This window comes from Phoenix dactylifera, chromosome 12 (genome assembly GCF_051530095.1).
Source record: "Phoenix dactylifera cultivar Ajwa chromosome 12, Ajwa_hap1_PhDact_Kaust_v1.1, whole genome shotgun sequence".
In the NCBI taxonomy this organism is placed as follows: Eukaryota; Viridiplantae; Streptophyta; class Magnoliopsida; order Arecales; family Arecaceae; genus Phoenix; species Phoenix dactylifera.
This window is the reverse complement of record NC_143201.1, coordinates 15,998,844-16,018,826: the sequence shown is the minus strand read 5'-3', so window position 1 is coordinate 16,018,826 and position 19,983 is coordinate 15,998,844. Positions and strand designations below refer to the sequence as shown.

At 39.2% G+C, this 19,983-nt stretch overlaps 1 protein-coding gene across 8 annotated transcripts; it reads left to right on the top strand.

Annotated features, from left to right (window-relative positions):
- The first annotated feature begins 5,968 nt into the window (after window positions 1-5,968).
- On the top strand, window positions 5,969-18,431 carry LOC103719120 (uncharacterized). 8 transcript variants are annotated; one of them, XR_015971979.2, is made up of 11 exons: window positions 5,969-6,321; window positions 6,420-6,502; window positions 7,356-7,500; window positions 7,811-9,572; window positions 9,654-9,748; window positions 9,913-10,008; window positions 11,902-11,989; window positions 12,106-12,161; window positions 14,140-14,520; window positions 15,459-15,513; window positions 17,807-18,175. XR_015971979.2 is itself a non-coding variant. In XM_008808200.5 (10 exons), exons 1-10 carry the CDS (start codon window positions 6,136-6,138, stop codon window positions 17,848-17,850), a joined length of 2,610 nt encoding a protein of 869 aa, XP_008806422.1. In that variant the 5' UTR covers window positions 5,970-6,135; the 3' UTR covers window positions 17,851-18,431. The 8 variants fall into 8 exon arrangements, 5 of the variants coding, with proteins under 5 accessions (XP_008806422.1, XP_038973759.1, XP_088564744.1 ...); XR_015971980.2 differs by having other exon boundaries at window positions 5,970-6,321; window positions 17,507-18,175; XM_008808200.5 differs by lacking the exon at window positions 14,140-14,520 and having other exon boundaries at window positions 5,970-6,321; window positions 17,807-18,431.
- Window positions 18,432-19,983: the final 1,552 nt, after the last annotated feature.

The following is a 19,983-nucleotide window of genomic DNA, read 5'->3' as shown; positions in this document are numbered from 1 at the left end:
GGAGATGAGGGATTGGATACGTGGGAACTTGTTCGGATGGGCGAATGTGTGAAGAAAGAAACAGTTGATAGGCTGTAGTGTGGGTTTAAGCATTATTCAATTGGATTTGACTCGACCTGCATATATAAGGTTCAATCAATAAATAATCATCTCAAACTCAACTTACCTTTAAAAAAATGCAACGATGAAGGTAACACATCTTTTATGGTTAAATTTACAAAATATGCGAATTAAAATAATGATAAGTGCTATGAGAAAGAGGTTAATTTATGTATTATTTAGCACTTATCAGCACGCCAAGCTTTCAGCGTGGTGGCCAATTTTCTTGCTCGGGATATTCTCAACTTAAGAAGGTCGGTTGGCATGCTAAGCCTTTGGCATGATGACCAGCTCTCGTCCTTGGGCCATTATCGATCTGAAACCTCCGGTTGTCTTGCTCGGGCCATTCTCGATCTGAAGAGATTAGTCGACTCGCCGAGCTTTCGATACGGCGACCGGTCTTCTCATCTCGGGAGTATGCTCCCTGAGGCATCCCTAGGTTGGCTGCTAGTGAAAATTCGAGTGGGCTCGACCTTCTCATCTCTGGAGTATGCTTTCTGAGGCATCTCTATGGTTGGCTACCTAAAAGAAATCCAAGTGGGAGCGGCCTTCTCTTCTTCGAAGTATGCTCCTGGAGGCATCTCTGGGATTGGCTATCTAGAGAAAATTCGAGTAGGCTTGGCCTTCTCATCTTCGGAGTATACTCTCGGAGACATCTATGGGGTTAGCTATCTAGAGAAAATCCGAGTGGGCTCGGTATTCTCATCTTCGGAACATGCTTCCAGAGGCATCTCTAGAGTTGGCTACCTAGAGAAAATCCGAGTGGGCTCGATCTTCTTATCTTCGGAGTATTCTTCCAGAGGCATCTCTAAGGTTGGCTACTGAGAGAAAATCTAAGTGGGTTTGGTCTTCTCATCTCTAGAGTATGCTCCCGAAGGCATATTTGGAGTTGGCTACCTAGAAAAAATTCGAGTGGGTTTGGTCTTCTCATCTCCGAAGTATACTCCTGGAGGCATCTCTAGGGTTCGCTACCAAAGAAAATTCGAGTGAGCTCGATCTTCTCATCTCCAGAGTATGCTCCCAGCGGCATCTCTGGGGTTCGCTACCCAGAGAAAATTTGAGTGGGCTCGGTCTTGAGAAGGCCTTGGGCATCCCCAGTGTGTCTCCTTTGTTGGGGCCCAGGCATCCCCGGGTTGTCCCAAGTTGAATTCAATTGTCATGGTAGTTCGATCTGAAAGACAAGCAAAACAAGAGAATTTTTATTGGCAATGAGTTCGGACTATAGTGAACCTTATTGATGACAGGCGCGAAGGCTGTTGTAGCTCCAAGCCTACAAGATCGAGGCGCCATCGAGGTCCCTATATTATACACAGAAGGCCTTTAGTTACCAGGTTCCGAGATCTGATACAGAGAGCCTCGTACTCGATTTCGTTACTCGAGGTGGAGAATTCGTAAAAGATGGCACACTTTGTGATCACTTCGCTAGGGCTAATAAGCATGGGACTGACCGCACTGCCCCCCAGATAGGGATGGCAAAATATGACCCGACCCGCCAACTCGATCCGTGTTCGACCCGCCATAAACAGATTTGGGTTTGGCCTAAACAGATTCGGATCGTAAACAGGTTGACCCGTTTAACCTGTTTAGTAATTGGGTCGGATACGGATTTTAGATGTCTGACCCGTTTAACCCTTTAATTTTTGGGCTGATAGATAAGGAAATAACCACAGGCCCACAACCCACAAGGCCTACAGGCTACTGCTCGGCCCAACTCACCGCTCGGCCCAGCTCCCCGCGTCGGCACAGCTCCCCGCGTTTGCCTAATTTCAGCGCGAGCCGTGAGGTTCATGAATCACGATTCACGACTCCATCACTCCACCCATCCACACTCCTGTTCTCCATTCTCTTTAGGGTTAGGGTTAGCTCTAGCGCCGCCGCCGCCCGAGTTCTTTGCTTATCCCTCTTCCCCTCTCCTCCGGACCTCCGCCCTCTCCTCCCTCGTGCTGGCTACTTCCGCCTCCTCGTGCAGCGCAGGCCTCCTCGGCTCCTCCTCGCAGTAGTATCTCTGCAGAGTAGTCAGAAGAGAGGGGCAACGAGAGCACCGCCACTTCCGCCCCGCACAAGTACTCCGTCAAGATTCTTTTCGGCAACCACCATGTGAGCGCTCCGCTACCTCCTTCTCGTCTCGCTCTTCCTTTCCTCTTTCCTTTTGTTCTTTTCTCGTCTTCCTTAGGGCCTTTTTCTGGATTTTTTTCACCTTGGGGAAGGGGATCTGGGGATGGATGGACTTACTTTTGGTCCACCGAGCAAAAATCTTCCTTTGTTTCTCTTATTTTAACCGTCCTGTAACTCCTGTTTTACTTCTGCCTTAGGATTTTGTGAACAGGTGGTACAGTTGTTGCCTCTTTCCATAAGATTTAACGTCTTACAGATTAATCTTGTTCACATATTTGTTTTTCCTCTTTGTTCAATTAAATTTTGTACTTCTATATGGATACTATTTTTTTTTCTTTTCAGTTAATCAATCTTTTTTCTGGCTCGTTTATGATTAATAGCGCTGCCTCATTTTCATTGTTTGAGATGCTTTGACTTGAAGTTGTTTGTATTTGAGGACCAAGATAGTTTCTTCTCCCAGTACTTAGATGCTCGTATATTTCATTGTGTGCTATAGCGAAATCCAAATGCTGGCTTGTTAGTCACGTGGTTCAGGTCGGAGTTAGTAATTTGCAATTAGATGTTAATATTTTAAGAAAAAAGGTTAAACAGGTCGGGTCAGGATGGGTTAGACTAAACATGTTAAACGGATCGGGTCGGGTTACCTGTTTATTAAACAGGTCAGGTTCAGGTTGTAATTCCTGACCTATTTAATAAACAGGTCGGATTTAGGTTTATGATTTTCTAACCCGACCTATATGTGACCCAACCCTTTTATGTCTAACCCGACCCGATTGCCACCCCTACCCCCATACCTAATGACCCATCAACGCGCATGACTTGTGGCCGCTCTATGGTCTTCCTATTGAGGGGTTCGATCGCCTGAAGTACTACCAACGATGGTGTCGATGATGCCGATCGTTAGGCGATTGATAATTTGCTTTGGAGGCAGTAGATCAAAGGTTGGGCATGTGCTCCTTGATCCTACTAGGCGCACTCATACCAGTCCCGCTCGCATCGAATGAGTGCTTCAATTTCGTTCTTGAACTAAGCACACTCTTCGATGTCATGGTTGTTATCCCGGTGGAAACAGTAGTACATCTTTTGATTCCTCTTGGTCATTGAACCTTCATCGGATGCGGAGGGTGCAAATAGCCTCGACTCTCAATCTCCATGAGGATATAGGCCCATGGGGCGGTGAGAGGGGTATACCTCTCAAACTTCCAAGGAGGGCTCTTGGGTTGTCGCAGGTCCCTCTTGCGCCGAGGTGAGATACTCCTCAGCTCTCTTCGCTCCTGGCATCCTCTCTTACTTCCTTGGGGGATCTCCCGCATATGGACTCGCAGCGAGAGGCCATGGCTTCTTGGGCATGGGCATATTTGTCAGTCCGCGCCAACATTTTAGCAAAGTCGTCGGGGAAGTGTTTTTCCAAGAAGAACAGAAATCTCGATCGCAGGCCGTTCTTCATTACAGACATCGTTATCGACTAGTCCAGGTTGCGGACCTTCAACATTGTTATGGTGAAGTGAGTGATATATTTCCTGAGGGATTCCCTCTCCTCCTCCTTGATGTTGACCAATGTGTCCAAGTCGTGGTGTCATCTTCGGCTGGAGATGAAGTGTGCTGCAAAGAGGGGTGCGAGCTCCCCGAAAGAGTAGATGGATTTGGGCCGAAGCCCGAAAAACTAGAACTGAGCTGCTTTACTAAGGGTCGCAGGGAATGCCTTGCAAAGAAAGATGTCGATGGCTCCGTACAGCATCATGAGAGCCTTGAAGCTCTCAAAGTGATCCAAGGGGTCTGAGGTACCGTCGTATGGCTCTACTTGCAGCATCTTAAACTGAGGTGGGATTAGTTTCTCCATGATCGTTCGAAAAAAGGAAGACTCCGAGGAGAAGTTTAGGTCTTTGCTGGCCCTTGAAGTCTGTCCTTTGAGGGCTTGAATTTGCCTGCCCATTTTCTCGATTCTCCTATTGAGATCGGCTTCTTGCTGGGGTGAGGGCTCCACGAGGCGAACATGCAAGAGGCTCTAGACAGAATCCCCACCAGAATGAAAACTTGGAGTGCATTGTTTTCTATTCGGCTGGAGGTGCTCTGTTGAGTGTGTCGACTCTGACACGACCGCTCGGGATCCTGGTCTTGTGAGCGGTGGCTAACCAGGTGAATGCGGTGCGCCAGCGACTGAGTATGGGGGCTGGGTTGGTTGGATTCCGGTTGGGCCAGGTCTAGTTGGGCTATCATCTATTGTAGGCCCTAGATTGCCATGGTCAATGTCTGTACTAGGTCCAATTGCTCCTTGTCTACAGGCGCAGCGAGTTGTTCCGGTGGAGCGGGTTTGGGGCTTTGCAATGACCCTTGAGAGGTCGGGGCACGGCGTTGCGAAGCACATTGGTTGTCCCTCCCTCTGATTGAAGTTGATGTAGTTAGGGGTTGGAACCTCCTTCTAGCACCAATCTGTTACCGCCGAATTCGAACTGAGTTGGGAGTGCAGTTCAGATGACCTTAAGGTCGGCTGGAAGAGATTTGAGCAGGCTGGTTGAGGCATCGGACACTAGTCTCCTCCGCTAGCTGGCCTGCAAGAAATCCACTTGTCGGAGTGTTTCCAGCGAGGGAGCCTCCGATGTTTAAGTAAGAATAACGAGGCAACAATGTGAAAGGAAGAAAACTCAGAAGATGGTGATCTTTGGGAGTGATAGTGAGTGCTTATTATGCGTATACCTCAAATCTTCTGGGTTGTTTTCTTTATATTTGGGAGCTAGTCTTGTTGTTACCTAGGCCTACGTGACGTACAATGTTGCCAGTCAGCGGCTGATAGTACGGCCGCAGCGCGGAGGTCAGTCCGTATAGCCAGAGTGCAATGCAAATCTGACTTAAGATATGGGACTGCCACGACTTTAGACTGCTAGGGCTGTCGGTTGTTAGTGTAGTCAGCCCTGGTTGACATATGCTGATAGTTTCCTCGGCCGGCGACTGCTCGGTTGGAGTTAAAATCGTTCACCTCTGTTCATGTCTGAGGTCGGAGAGGCGGTCTGGCCTGAGGTCGAGGTGTCCCATATTTTTCCCATCAATGGTTAAAAAAAAAGGAAAAGTCTAGCCCACAATGATGCGCTAATTTAATGTGGCATGAGTAAACAGACTATAAATTGGTTGACTTGACTCAATTATTAAACACAATTATATAAGGTTGCAAATAAGGTAGATCAAACCGAGGCTTGCTTGACCTCAACCTGATCTAATTTCATATTCGAGTCATGATTTTGGACTCGAACCCAACCCATTAGTTGATTGGGTTTGGGTCAAATATGACCAGACCCAACCCTAAATATTCAAGTTCGAATTGAGTTTGAGATTCGAGTTAAGCATCTAGCTACTATTTTATTACTAATATAATAATTAATAATAAATATAAAATCACTAAAAATTGTTAAATAAAATTAAAAAGAGCTAACATAAATTTGATTTTTGGCTTAGGCTGATCAGCCTCAAGTTTTGTCGACCAAACGTATGACCAAATTTTATATCGATCTAATCTTTGAACCTGATCCAATCCATGGGTGTTTAAATATGGATCTAGTTGGGTCCAATGGGGTAAGGGCTGTAAGGTCATGGTCAGGCGCAACCTACTGCCAGCCCTACAATTGTTACAATAAAATGGGTAAGGACTCGGAATTTATATTTTATCAAATTCAGTAGACCGGTGCAGCGAACTTGACCAGACATGATGGCCCGGATTTCGTCAGCCTACTTATCACGTGTTGACATATCGGGCGTGCGGGTCGGGTGATTGAACGCCTCCCCTTTTCACCCTCAACCAAGCCTCCCCCCTGGTCCCCCACTCCCACTCCACTCACGCTGTGGTCGACGTCTTCTCGGGCTGAGTTCCCGCCAAAAGGGAGTGAGCGTCTCTCGGATCTCCTAAAGCCATACCATAGATCGAAGCCTTCGATGGAGACCGAAGAGAAGACTACACCAAGGAAACGAGATGAGGCGGCGACGGCGGCGCTCGGCTCTTCCGTTACTCCCATGGGGAGGTCGTCTTCGTCCACCACCCCCGGCCCCGGCGGTTCCAATCCCACTCCCGGCACCCCCTTTACCCGCTTTTCTTCTTCCTCCTCCTCCGACAAGAACTCGGTTCGATTTCGTTTCAACCCTATTTTTTCTTTCATTCTTGGATGATTCTGTTGTTATCCGAATCATCAAAATTTGATTTTTTGGGTTTAAAACCCTAGGTTTTGTTGTCCGATTGGTGGTTGGTTAAAGCGGAAAGTGGAGCCGGTGGGAAAAGATTGGCCGTCAGTGGGTTTACCAGCAGGTAAGCGCTTAATTCCAAGATGGATATATTGGATCCAAGTGCAATATAGCTGTAGAATGATGAGATTTTTGGGGGAAACAAATGGTTAGAGGAGAAAAAAGTACTGGGAGTCGGGTTGCTTTTAAGGTTCTTTAGCAAATCTAGTTTCTACACTAACCATGTAAAGTTCTTCTGTCATTTCTTGCCTGTATATCATTTCTGTTGGTCCGTAAATCTTTTTGGTGCTTGATGTTTTTCTGCTTTATTGGAACCTCTTGGGAAATAATCGATGTTATGATAATGTTTTACCTTGCCAACTCGTTTCTACTGCTTGATTTGCTGTTCCCGACTAGAATAAGAAGGCAAGGAACCACAAAGGTTTGACACCTAGTTTCTAGGTTAGGAAGCAGCCTTCCAAGCACAGATGCTTCAACTTGCAGGACGTGTCCATGCCCTGTACGTATCAGACATGATACTTGTCGGATGCGACGAGGAGGTGCTTTTTCTGAGTATCTTCGTTACAAAAGAATTAAAAGGGTTCTAGATACTGCTCAGATACACATGTTTCTTTTGTTGTTTTGTTTTTTAAAATTAATCTCCTGTTTTTTTAGATTTTTTTTTGGCATCTTCTTCATCTCAATAGGAAGGATCACATATGTGTTGTGAGCTACTAAAACTAGTTGTGATAGGAAAGATGGTCATGGTCTTGTAGTGGCTTGGAATACAAAAGTGCAGGTAAACCCTGTCAATATAGTTCAGAACCTGGAAATCTGAACTTTTATATTCTTAGTGTTTTCAGTCTATGCCAGACAATGTCAAATTGTTGTGTTATATTATTTTTAACAACTTTATTGTTCTTTCACACCAAATGCAGGCAACAAGCAGTGAGAATCTTCAGTTCTGCACCTGTTGTAAAAAGATATGATGCCTACACTCTTGAGACTGAAGATGGGATCACTGTGATAATTCAGGGCATGATAAACAAAATACGCACACGTGATAACGGGTTTCCTCCTGAGGTTCGCGATGTTCTTCTCCCCTTTTTATTTTGATATATTAGTCAGTAAGAACTCAAAAAAAGCAATTGTTCATCCTTTACTTGACTTCCCATTGCCCGATAGTTTTTCTTGTAAAAGGCATTGCACCTCAAAGTTAATTGTATAAGCAACAGTTTCAATATGTACAAGCAAGAAAATATTTAGGTTAAAATGGCTAAAATATTTTCCTGCTTGTTGCTTGTTGACTGTTGAGATATGCAGATATGGATGTTCAGTTCTCACAATATCTTGTCATATGTTTTTTCACCTTTCTTGCTTATTACATTTGCAGGTTTGCAATCGTTTCCTAGTTGGATTTCCTTATAATTGGGATTACTATGCTGATGAGTATCTTAGAAAGAGTTCCACATGTTCAAGTAATTCTTCAAGTTCTGCTGGTTCTGGTGAGCAATCCAAAGATTCAGCTGTTGGTGCAGGTGGTACATCTCCAGTATGTGTAAAGGAGTTTCCAGTTCGCAGGATCTGTGACATCCTGATATCGTCTGGTGACACTCTGTCAAGAAACTTCACTGAAAATCTGAAAAAGTTCTTCAGAGATCCTTCATTGAATCAGATTCTCCAAAAACCATTTTTTGCTGGGGAAAAGTGTAGTGAGCATGAGATGGATAAAAGTGATCAAAAGTATGAAAATGACAAGGGATTTGCTACTGCCATTATCCATGATGCTGAAGGACATGTAACTAGCCATGCTGAAGAAGGGGGTCGTAGAAATGACTTACATGCAGGTAATGTCCTGGAAGAAAATTCTGACTTCAATCATGACATCTCATATGATTCTTTAATGCATGAGAGCAGAGAAACTGATAGCCAGCCAGCGGTAGAGACCACTTGCCAGACAGAAACAGGAACAGCCATGCAGAGGGAAATGCTGTTGACAAAAACAAGAGAAGTGGAGAAGGATAATGATTTGGCAAGCTCTGTTCCAATGGATTGTGACAATGTTGATCACGTGCCAGATTGTATAGAAGGAAAGGAAAGTGTTGAGAGTAGATTAGACTCATGCAATGTGGGGATGAACTGCTTATTAAAAGGTTCACTGCCAAAAGAATCAATTCTTTCAAAACATGAACATGAGGAGGAACCTGGAGATGATGCAGTAAGAAGACAACATCATGTTGAAATTTTAAGAATACCAAATGTAGGTGTTTCAGATGATTTGCTGGTGCCAAAAGACTGTGACCCAAAAAATGCAAATTCATTGAATGTCAAAATGAGCGTGGGTTCAGAAAATTATCTTGTTTCTGATGTCACAAAATCATTGAAGGCTCCAATGACACAGGATGATAGAACAAGCTCTAAGATTTCATCACAGAATGAAGTAATGGTGCATTCTACCGTTTTAGTATTTCAAGGTGATGCAGATTCTCATCATGTTGAAGGGAGAGGGAGGGACCTTAACAACTTGAAGTCACCTAATGTTGGCATTACAAGGATTTCTAAAGATTCTTCATCAAATGAGATAGATAATATGTGCCATAGCATTTTTGAGAAAATTGAGAGGTGTAAATTTCCTGCTGCAAGGGATCCCACTTCTCCGATAGGCTCTGCTGCTGATATGAAAAGCACTAGAGCATCAGAAGTGAAGAAATCTCCAATAAATAAACATTTAACTAAAGTAGTGAAAAAAGCAGGAAGAAAGAAGGAAAGCATTCAGAAAAAAGATCAAAAATGTGCTGAATGCATCAATAGTAAAGTTTGTTTGCATGGAACTGAAGAACTCTCATCAACTGGAAATGTTCAGGATGATGTGCCTTTAATTACTCTTCGCACACGTAATGTACACAGAAATAGTTCTGCTTCATCCGAGGGGAAACCTGTAGAAAGCTCAACTAATGTCAAGGCTAATGCATTAAGTACGAGGATGAAGTCATCAAAGAAAAAAGGGTATGATAACCAGATGGCTGGATGTAGTCCTGAGGTTGAAAAAATTGGGGTCGGTTCTGCACTGATGGACCATAACATTGTAAATGCAGCAAATGATACTAAGCACGCATCTAGGCACAAACATACTCAGGGTGTAATGCACAGACAAGGTGATAGACATACTTATGACTGCATTGGCTTGAATGATGACAATGAAAATGTAACCTTGAAGTTTCCTCTTGAAACTACAGGTCATTTAGATAATTCAGCAAAGGAGCAATCCAGCAGTAATAAAACATTAGCTATGTCTGGAGAAAATATTCTGAAAATAACGAATGATCAAAATGTAAGTCAATGTTATTATGTTATACACTACAATTTTATTTCCCTTCTTTGGTTTCATTTGATTAGGATTACAATATAATTGGCATCTTAACAATCAGAGAAATGCAAAAGCTATCAATCAAAACAGAAATTTTAGATCTTCTGTTGGATGTTGATGTTAAACAGGCAAAAATATCTGAAGTTTTAATAATGGAGCAACCTTCTGGGGAGAAAACATTGCACACTACCAGAAGGAAAACAGCTTGGAGGCCGATTTCATCTGTAAAAGATCTTCACTTTGTTCTCTCTGTAATTTGAATCTATCTGAATATGATTGATGCAAACTCTTTCTGTGACATAAACTCTAAAAATTACTGTTCAATCAGTAGGTTTTTTTTATTCATATTATGATTTTCTAAATGTAAATATTTGTCAGATGGCCCAAACCTTGGAGTTTGCTAAACTTTGATGCAAATCAAATGTCTGGTTCATTTTGTCTAAAATGAAATGTTTTCGGCAAGACATTTCAAGCAGGACTTTATTTTGGATTAATTGATTTGGTCTTGGCACTAATAGTTTAAAATGAAACTCTTGGGTTTCACCTGTAACTTTTGAAACTAAACCTATTTGAAAGAGAGCTTCTGATTTACATAGTATCATGTTCAAATCATTATTGCGGCCCAAATCAGAAGTTCAGGATATTAAAATTATCCGGCTAAGGGTAAATATAAGAAATCTACAAAAGAATAGCAGGATATTTAATATTAGAGAAAAGAACTGAAAACAGACTTCTGCACGAATCTATTTAGTAGTGCACATGGAAACAAACATGAGGTAACCACTTAAAATAATGGCAACACTGCCACCACTTACACCAAAAAATAACACTTTTAATATTTAATACATCAGTTTATCATAAATAACTCATGAATAGTTCACGACCAATTTATTACTTTCATGGACTATTGGATAATCTTAGAGTAATTCTACTATTTGAGAATATTTTGGGGAATCAATTGTTAAATAGAAAATTTTGCATATTCTCATTGCTTGTGCATGTTGAGTTTTGGTATTCGTTATTTTTTCAAGAAAAACTAAGAAAGATATTTCACTCATACAGGATTATGGGGGTGAAGCATAAAAAGTACCAAGACCATAATTTCTTGAAAAACATGATTGAATCATATAAAAATAAATCCACCTCAAAATTGATACTAAATTTTATGTAATTTAAGCAATAATATGGGGGTGCAATAATATTGGGGCCATTGTTTGGCGTAGTGGTAAAGGCTTGGGTGACAAGTGCAATAGCATGGGCTTGAATCTTGAGGCAGCCACTTTATGTAAAAAGTGCCAAAGGTTAAGTTTGTCCCTAGTTCACCCCTCCCAAGACCACAAACATAATTGGTTAATGTGTTTTCTTCCTTTTCAAAGCAATGATTTAATGTGCATATAGACTATTAAAGCCCTAGATGGTGCTTCATAATTTATAAAAAGTTTAAGGTTCGCCATCTCAGTACTAGACCATGTACCGGTATAATTCTATTACAGTGTCGGTACATAGTACGGTATGAGTTGGCGTGACTTATTGAATATCAATACGGTATGATATTGCATACCGGTTCGGTACCAGTATGGTATAGTACTGACTGGTATGGCAAACTTTGGTTTAACTTAATATATGAATATGACATCTTAAGTGTATTGCTCCCACCATTGGACTCTTAAGTAATTCGAGAATTTTGGCGATTGTGGATTTCTTAGAGATGATAATTGGCTCAAGATTTTTCTTAGGGTCATTTTTGGGGAACACTTATTCAGGTTCAAAATAACTGACCTCCTTTGAACTATCAAATAAACATTTTAAGGTATAAACTGGCTTCAATTTGATATGCTTGACAAAGTTATGACCTCGAAACAAAGACAGGTAAATACATTACTCCGGGAATAGCTTTCCCTTGTAAGACAATATAATTTATTAGAAAAATGGCATCAGAATCTTTAGGAATATCTAATTTGGGTGTTGGAAATCAGATGCTCACTGGGTTTCTGTTCCTTGTAGTCTTGTTTGTGTTTTGCATGTTTTTGATATATGTTTTTGAACTTTTACTTGATTATTTTACTATGTCAATATTTTAGTATGTCAAGATTTAAACACTCTTTTTGCATTTTCAGGCATATCAAACTCCAAATACTCGGGGTAAGGCTCGTCAATTATCTATGGCCTCACCTGAATCTCTTAACCTAAAAAGATCTAGATCAGGTGAATGCTTCATTTACTAAAGCTACAACTATTTAAATACTTATTGTCATTAGTTGCGGGCTGTCTCAGCTAACAACTCCAGCCTCTGCTGCTTAACTTAGTGTGAACTATTGCAGGTCGATTGATTGTTCCTCCTCTGGCTAACTGGTGCCAACAGATAATTTATAATGCGGTTTGTGACAATTTTACTAATCCTGATATGTGCATGGCTGCATGCCATCCTTTTCATCAAACTATGCATTTACACACACAGACTTGAATATGCATATAAGTGAAAATTGCTTGCTAGCATCAACAATATGTAATTAAATTTTATTCCCACAGATCTCACTTTATCCACAAATCTTATTCCTTGACTTTATAATCTGTCATCACCATTCACTAGTATGGAAGGTTCATCCTGTTTAAATGCAGCATTTTGTATTGTTCCTGCAACGGTCATCCTTGTTTCTTAGGTCTTTACTCCTCTTTTCGTTGACTTTTGGATCCACATTTGAGTTCCTCCCCAAAAGGCTTCTCATGTTGGTGGATATGTCACCTGTATGATATGTTTTATGGTCTAACCCTTTTGATTCATCTGGTATAGTCATTTCTTCCCTTTAAGTATAACCACACATGCACCTCAACATTCTCCTCTATCCAACTTCCATTTTACGGCTTACATGCTTGGACTTTATTTCTTTCTCATAATTGTTATCTGTAGGAGGCATATAATGATCAAGCACTTCATTTTGACACCTGAACATTGGTAGTCTGCTGAGGGCCAACCGTGTAGTTTCACAATCTGGACACCACTTTCTCATGCATGTCTTTAATGTTCGAATTTATTTTCAACATATCGTTCTTTTTGTTTATTTACACCAACTTATCTATGTTTGGTATTTTATCATCTGATTTCTTTCACTCAACATCAACCACATCATATTCTACTTCTCTCTTGTAATGTATATGCAGTGAAACTGAAGCTGCTGTAGTTCAGAAAGAACATAATATAATTTAGGAAACATCTCTTACTAGATCAGAATGTAGTATTTAAAAAACTTAGAATTTTCCATAAAACCAAAACAATAGATTCAAAAATGAAAATTTAGGAAAAAAGAAGTGAAGGGATGGCTGTTGGTTCTTTTAGTTTCTCTCATTCTGCTTCTTTAGGGAAAATTTAGGGGAAAACAAGGTGGAGATTTCTTTCTATACAATGAACTAAAAGCATATAAACAAGAGGTAAAAAAATTGACATCCTTTACTTTTTAGATTTTCTTCCTTCCTTCCCATTGAATCGTGGTTACATGGTAGACATCAGGCTTGATGATTAAATAACGAAAATCCATCTGGTTTTCAATTTATATTTTCAATTTGGCATCAGTGTTTTGAGTTTTGAACATTCACCTCTGTAAAGTCTCAATTATTCTTATCATTTCAGCAGTCATCTTGACTAAAGAAATATGTTCCTACAAAGTAACTATGCCAGTAAATTAATATAAAAGCCACTTTCTGATGGTCTACACTGGTTAAATAATGATGCTTACCACAATAAGCTCCACAATCCTGCACCTGATTTGCTGAACTGGCAGTTGAGTGCCAGTATTGCCAGCTTAAGTTTGTGCCAGAATCGAGTCTGTATTGGTGATCGGTGACATAGAAAAAGGTTCTGGGATGCAAGACAATTTTAGAGATTGTCTATACTAGGTGTTAGGGCTCCAAAATATGGTTGAATTAGGACTGCAAGGACTTCTGTTACGTGCTCGCTGGAATCTGTAAACAGGACAACCAAACAATAGAATCTGAAATCAGAGGAGGATGTTCAAGAGGAATCTTCTTTAGGCTTCCTTACATATCGGAGGATAATCAAAACCTAAGGTTTCTAGGTCTTAATTGAATAATCCGCTATAAACCGACAACCAGATTTGATCAAATAATGTACACAGATCTCTATAGGTAGCGATCTGATCTGTTGCACAGCACAGAAGTAGAAATAAACAATAGAAGAAGAAGAAGATTAAGATAGATAAGAGAGGAATTAGTAGTAGGAAATAAAGAAAAGAAAGAAGTTTCATCACTTTACATACGAAAATACAATAAAATATTTTTGTCCTCCATCAATCACTTCTGCTACGCAAAATTGCATCCACGTGATCTCTTGAATGGTGCAGGCCGGTTCCGTGCCGGAGACGAAGAAGACGAAGCGAAAAAGAGAGAACACGGGGAAGAGAGGGAGGGAGACCACCTGTGGCCGCCATCAGAGAGCCGCGGAGGGGCGTTGGAGGCCGGTGGGGGGCGGTGGAGCCCACAGCAGACCTTGGATTGAATTATTTCTTTTTTTTTTTTTTATCTTCGCATGGCAAATCCTCAGTTTTAGGCTCTTCTTGCAATTTGACATGGGCTTGCGTCGAAGAAATCTGCTTTGGAATCTCTAAATGATTAGAAGCTGGAGAAGATGAAATTACATCAATGTGATGCATGCCTCGGGATTCCTCAACTGCTTGCAACAAAGCCTTTATTGTGGGAAGATCATTTTTGATGGATGTTATATTGTAATGCACCTGCCTACATGCCTTTCATATTTGATATGTTGATGAAAGGCATCAATCCTGAAACCTAATTGATAACAAGATGAAAGGGTGGGAAGGAAGAAGGGGATACAAAGGAAAGCAAGGGGGAAAATTGTAGGACCCTTTAGCTCTTATAACAAACTGGTGCAGGAAAATTTTAGGGATTGTCTACAATAGATGTGGGACCCAAAACTAGGGTTCAGGACACTTTTGTTACTTGTTGTCCAGAATCTAGAAATAGGACAACCAACAAAATTTGAGATTAAGGGGGCGATGGATATTTAATATGAAGCTTTTTAGGGTTCCTTAGGCATGGATGGGTTAAGCTGAATCGAAACATAAGGTTTCTTAGGTCTTAATTATATAATCCAGTATAAACCTACAACTAGATTTGATAAAATAATGTGTACAGATTTCTATAGTTGAATAGAAATCTACACAAAAATAAATCCCTAATATTCATAAATTTGTAACTTTAAATAGACCCATATTTATAGACTCAGACGGTGAAAAAAAATTGCTTGCTACCCAATAAAGGACTCCTTGACTTTTATTATGACCCTAGGACTTTTGTTATGACCCTAATAAATCTAAAATTCTGCTATATGGAAACTTTCCAAATATAAGTAAAGATTAGATCCTAACGACTTCCTATCCATCCAACCCAATATATAACTAAACTAGGCTCTTGCACATCAATCTTACTCAAAACAGAACCCTAAAACTAACTCTAAAAAATGCTTAAGGAACACATCCGAAAGTACAATAAAATATTCTTTCTCCTCCATTAGGGGCATTTTAGTGTAACATTTCTTATCTTAATTTGAATATGCATTAATTTTTTGACATGTTGATTTAAAATTAAATTTTTGTTGACTACCTTTAAAATATTTCTTATTAAAAGTTTTTTTTCCTTGTAGGATGGTTCAATCGCAGGCATTAGAGGTGCGCATGTGTTGAATTCTCCCAAGATAGGTTTGTTCATGTCAACCAATAGAAAGTTGTTTTATTCCTTGTCTAGATGCTAGTGCAGTGTATTTTATGAATAAACTTGAATAGTGCATTTTTGTTTGGTGAAAGTTTTTTTTCTCATTTATCTATTTTACAGGATTTTCATTAAGTTCTTGTATCAGATAGTTAGCTCTTTATGACTGTATATGTTGGAATTCTGCATAAATCTTTTCTCGTGTGATCTCTGTTCTTTAACACCAAATATCTATCAAAGTTTTCTCTAGACCCTCTTTGGATGCTTGGAGAGATTGTCCATGGAAGCAAATTATATTATGGCTACAAAATCTTTTGAGAAGAAATTATGTGATGGGAGAAAGAATCTTTTTGGAAATAGAAAATGAGATTATCGTGAACTTGTACAATGTAAATCATCTTGCAGAGCGAATGGAGTATCCCAGTTTGTTAGGATTGGATGATCTGGGGAACTTCCCACTGGACTAAAATTCTTCTCTTCCAATTCCCTCTCCTCTTCTCACCTTTCAGTATATACAAGATTATCCTGTGGATGACTTGCCTGAGCTTCCAAACAGGCCCTTAGTCTTTTGTTTTGTGATAAGAAATTTCCAGCTCATATTCTTGGATGATACAAGTTTTATGTCATGATGGTCTTGGTGGCTTATGATATACTGGAATCTACTCTTGTTCAGATAGCTCTAGTTTATTTAAGGGATTTTAAGTTCCTTTTTTATGTAATTATGTTCATGTTGCAGCATAAACTAAAACTACTAAGAAAAGTGTTAAGGTTTCAAATTGAAAATTCACTTGAATCAAATAATATTAGGGTTACAAAAGCTCATTGTATCTTGCGCTTACTAGTTAGGGGCTGATTTGTGTACATGTGCCATATAATGTCAATGCTTGGTACAATATCATAGCAAGATATGCTGGTCATTCTAAAACACACCACTTTATCTTTCTTCTTTTTAACATAGACCAACTGTAATTGTTTCATACTAGTCGACATATATATTATTAGAAATAAATATTCTTAACTAATAAAAGAGATCTATGTTGCTAATTATCTTATATGTCTACGTTAATTGCTATTTAACATGTATACTGCATAGTTATAAATTCTACTTAGGGTACAACACAATTACAGACCAAGTTTAACATTAATAGTTGAAAAACTTTTTGGCTGGTTGCACTACTTTAGCCAATAGACCAATTTTAACTATTTTATACTAGTTCCTAGACATGCTTTAAAGAAATAAAAATATCTTTTTGCAATTCTTTAGAAATTTATAATCATAAGTCATTTTAAAACTTTGTACTATTTTTTTTTAACATGTACGCTACATAAACTTAGGTATCTTGTCATATGAAATAATCTTCATCATGTTGTCCATGCAGCAATAAACGAAATAAGCTCAAAATTTATGTTAATGGCCACCTAGGTTGTAATAACCCAGGACTTCATCCAAAATGACTGGCTAGAAGTTATATTTTGGGTTCCTTGGCATTGTATAAGTATCCAAGGTCTTTCTAGTGCATTGTAAAAGGCTAGTTAGAAGTTATAATTGGGTTCCTTGGCCCTGTATAACCCTAAAATCACTATTTGGACCCTGAATAAGTAATTAGGACCTCAGTTAATGTGCATATAGTCCCATATTAGTTCTGCACCAAGAAGATGGAGGACTTGTACAGGCCAAGGAAACTCTAAATTTAAGTTCTGGCTATGCTTTCTAGGTGAGGACTTAGGCTGTTACAGATGAAATTAGAGTGGACACAGCCCATGGAACATGTGGCCAGCTGACACTGCAGCATGGGCCCCAAAATATGCTTTTTAGATGCTAAGATTGTTTCCAATCATAAGACCTTATAAACTCTGTGATGTCAAAATGTTACAAAAACTCAAAATTCTGGTAAAAACAAGTTATCTTATTCTCACATATGCATCAATAAAATGATTCATTTTCAGGTTTTATTCACACATTACATATTTGTTTGTGTGTAGGTTTGATTGTTCAGTGCATCTCATACATTTTCTACAAAAAGCGTTTGGACCTCCTCCCTCAAAAACTCTGAAAACTGTGATGGAACCTAATCTGGATGCATTGGGTTTTTTTGATGCATAAGCTACTAAAAAATATGTTGAACATGAATATTTGGATTTTTCTCAGGAGGCCATTGACTATCGATGTATTATGAGCTTTTTGATAGGATTAACATATGGATTTTGCTAGAATTATGAACAGGCGAAGTTTGGATATTGTCAATTGTTGCACTAATCAAAGTTCTTAGTCTGTTCTCACAGGAAGTCAGTCAGAGCCTGTGAAGAAGAGAAAGAAGTTTACCTGAGCACTTAATGTTGGAGCTTTTCATCCTTGTGACCTGAAGTGCTGAAGATAATCAATGGTGCAAGTGATCGGCTTACATTTCATGGATTCTAGAAAATACCATGACAAGTTACCTTAAAGTATTTTGCTCTTTTACTGTGTATGCAAAAGATTTCTCTGCTTGAAAGTACTTCGGTGTCTCAGGACTCCTTGCTAGTGGTCACTGGTCCCTGAGATGCATATTGGCTTAAGCCAGAGAGCCTGGAAGTTATTACTTGGTCAAGGGACCCAATGCTAGTACTGAAGCATCTATATGTATATAATAGAAAATTATTCTTTTTTCTTTTTGACTTTTTAGTACCTCAAATCACTGCTAGTGGTCACTTCTTGGACTAATGACATCATCTTTTGAGAGAACCTCTCTCAGGTGACCCCGCTGTTGTGCCCGGCATCCACTCGAGAACCGATGGGGGTGTCGCCGGTGGTCAGCCCTAGTGAATTCGTGCTGCAATATCTTTTAATTCACATATGGGTCAGGTTCGTTCTGATACCTTTTGTAATAATTCAGGATCAATGGCTAACTGAAAGTTATTATTTGGATTATTTGATTCTATATAAGTACTCAAAATCTATCCAGCGAATAAGCGATGTGAGACTAAACATATGTTCATACGAATTCTCATGAGAATCTAAATCAACATGTATATGAGAACTCTTCTTTTTGAATGTTGCATCAGTTGTGGTTCCATGGCTTAGCTTGGATCATGAATAGGTTGGCTCAAGCAACAAAACTCTTGATACTAGTTCCTGCAGTAGAAAATTTTGAAGGCATCTACTTACTTGGGAGATTTAGATTGCTTTTTTTTTTAGTACATAATGATTCATGAAGATCAAACTCAACCTTTGGCGCCTCACAACTATTCTCCTTTTTGGGTGGATATTATATCACTTAAGACTACTCTGGTCGTTTTTTAAATTTTTTTGATGCGATACTTAGGTCCATCTAAGTTAACGATTTAACTAACGTTTTGTTAAGTTATGAATTAAAGCGTTGGATAAAAATAAACCATAGGAGGATAAGTGTATGTTTTTCAAACTATTGGATATAAGTATATTTTATCCTTAATTTCAAAAAATTTTTTGTAATTTATTCATCACTCATGAGTAATTCTAAATTTTTACATGAGGCAAATGGATTCACTAACATTGTAAATATAACTAGATGTAAGTGTATGATTTATAAACTATTGAGTATAAGTATAATAAATGTAAATATCAAGAGAGTTTTTATAATTTACTCTATGAATTTTGTCCCAATCGCTATGGGGCTAGCATCCTATGTACGATCTCAGTTGTTGGTTAAATAAAGAAATGTGAAGTCCAAGAAGTTAATTCTAAAATACATGGTATCAATATCTAGGAATATCATATACAAGATTAAAATATTTTTTTGTCGTAAATTAGAACTCACAAAAGAGCAACATTCCCATGGGAGTTTCAAAATCACCTCTTATTTGGTTAAGATTTTCAAAAGAGAGAGAAAAAAAAGTAACATTTCCATGAGAATAAAATTTTTACGTTTCATGAAAAAAAAAAAAATCTATGGAGCACATGAGAAAGCTATTTTCTCACCGATTGGAAATTAGGATTCCTTTTTTTTCAAAAGCACTCTTAAGCCATCAAAATTCATGGGTAAAGTTTTTTCCTTTATTAAGAGTATAATAGGTATTCCATACAATTTTTTCAGAAAAATAGGTGCTCAACCGAATATAAACAACTTTGAAATGTGCCACTTTTCAATGATCAACCAAACATGCTAAAACTATTTTTTCAGGCACCATATTTTCAAGAATTATTTTTTTCAAAAAAAATATTCTAGTAAGAAAAAGAATCCTGCGTACCAAACGAGTCCTCAAATAAATGTGATTTATTTACAGAAACAAAGACCATAATGCTTCCACGTTATCTTGGTTATTCCCCTCCTCCACCCCGTTGTTCTCCGGTTCTTTCCCATATTTGGAGCGTGTCTGCTAGTAAACCACATCCGCACTTAGACGGTGGCAATTTTGGTTCCAAAACAGAGAGAAGGAACGGCATGGGGACCAAATTCCACACCAGAATGGAGGAGAAGGTGGAGTCAGCTTTGAGGTGTAGA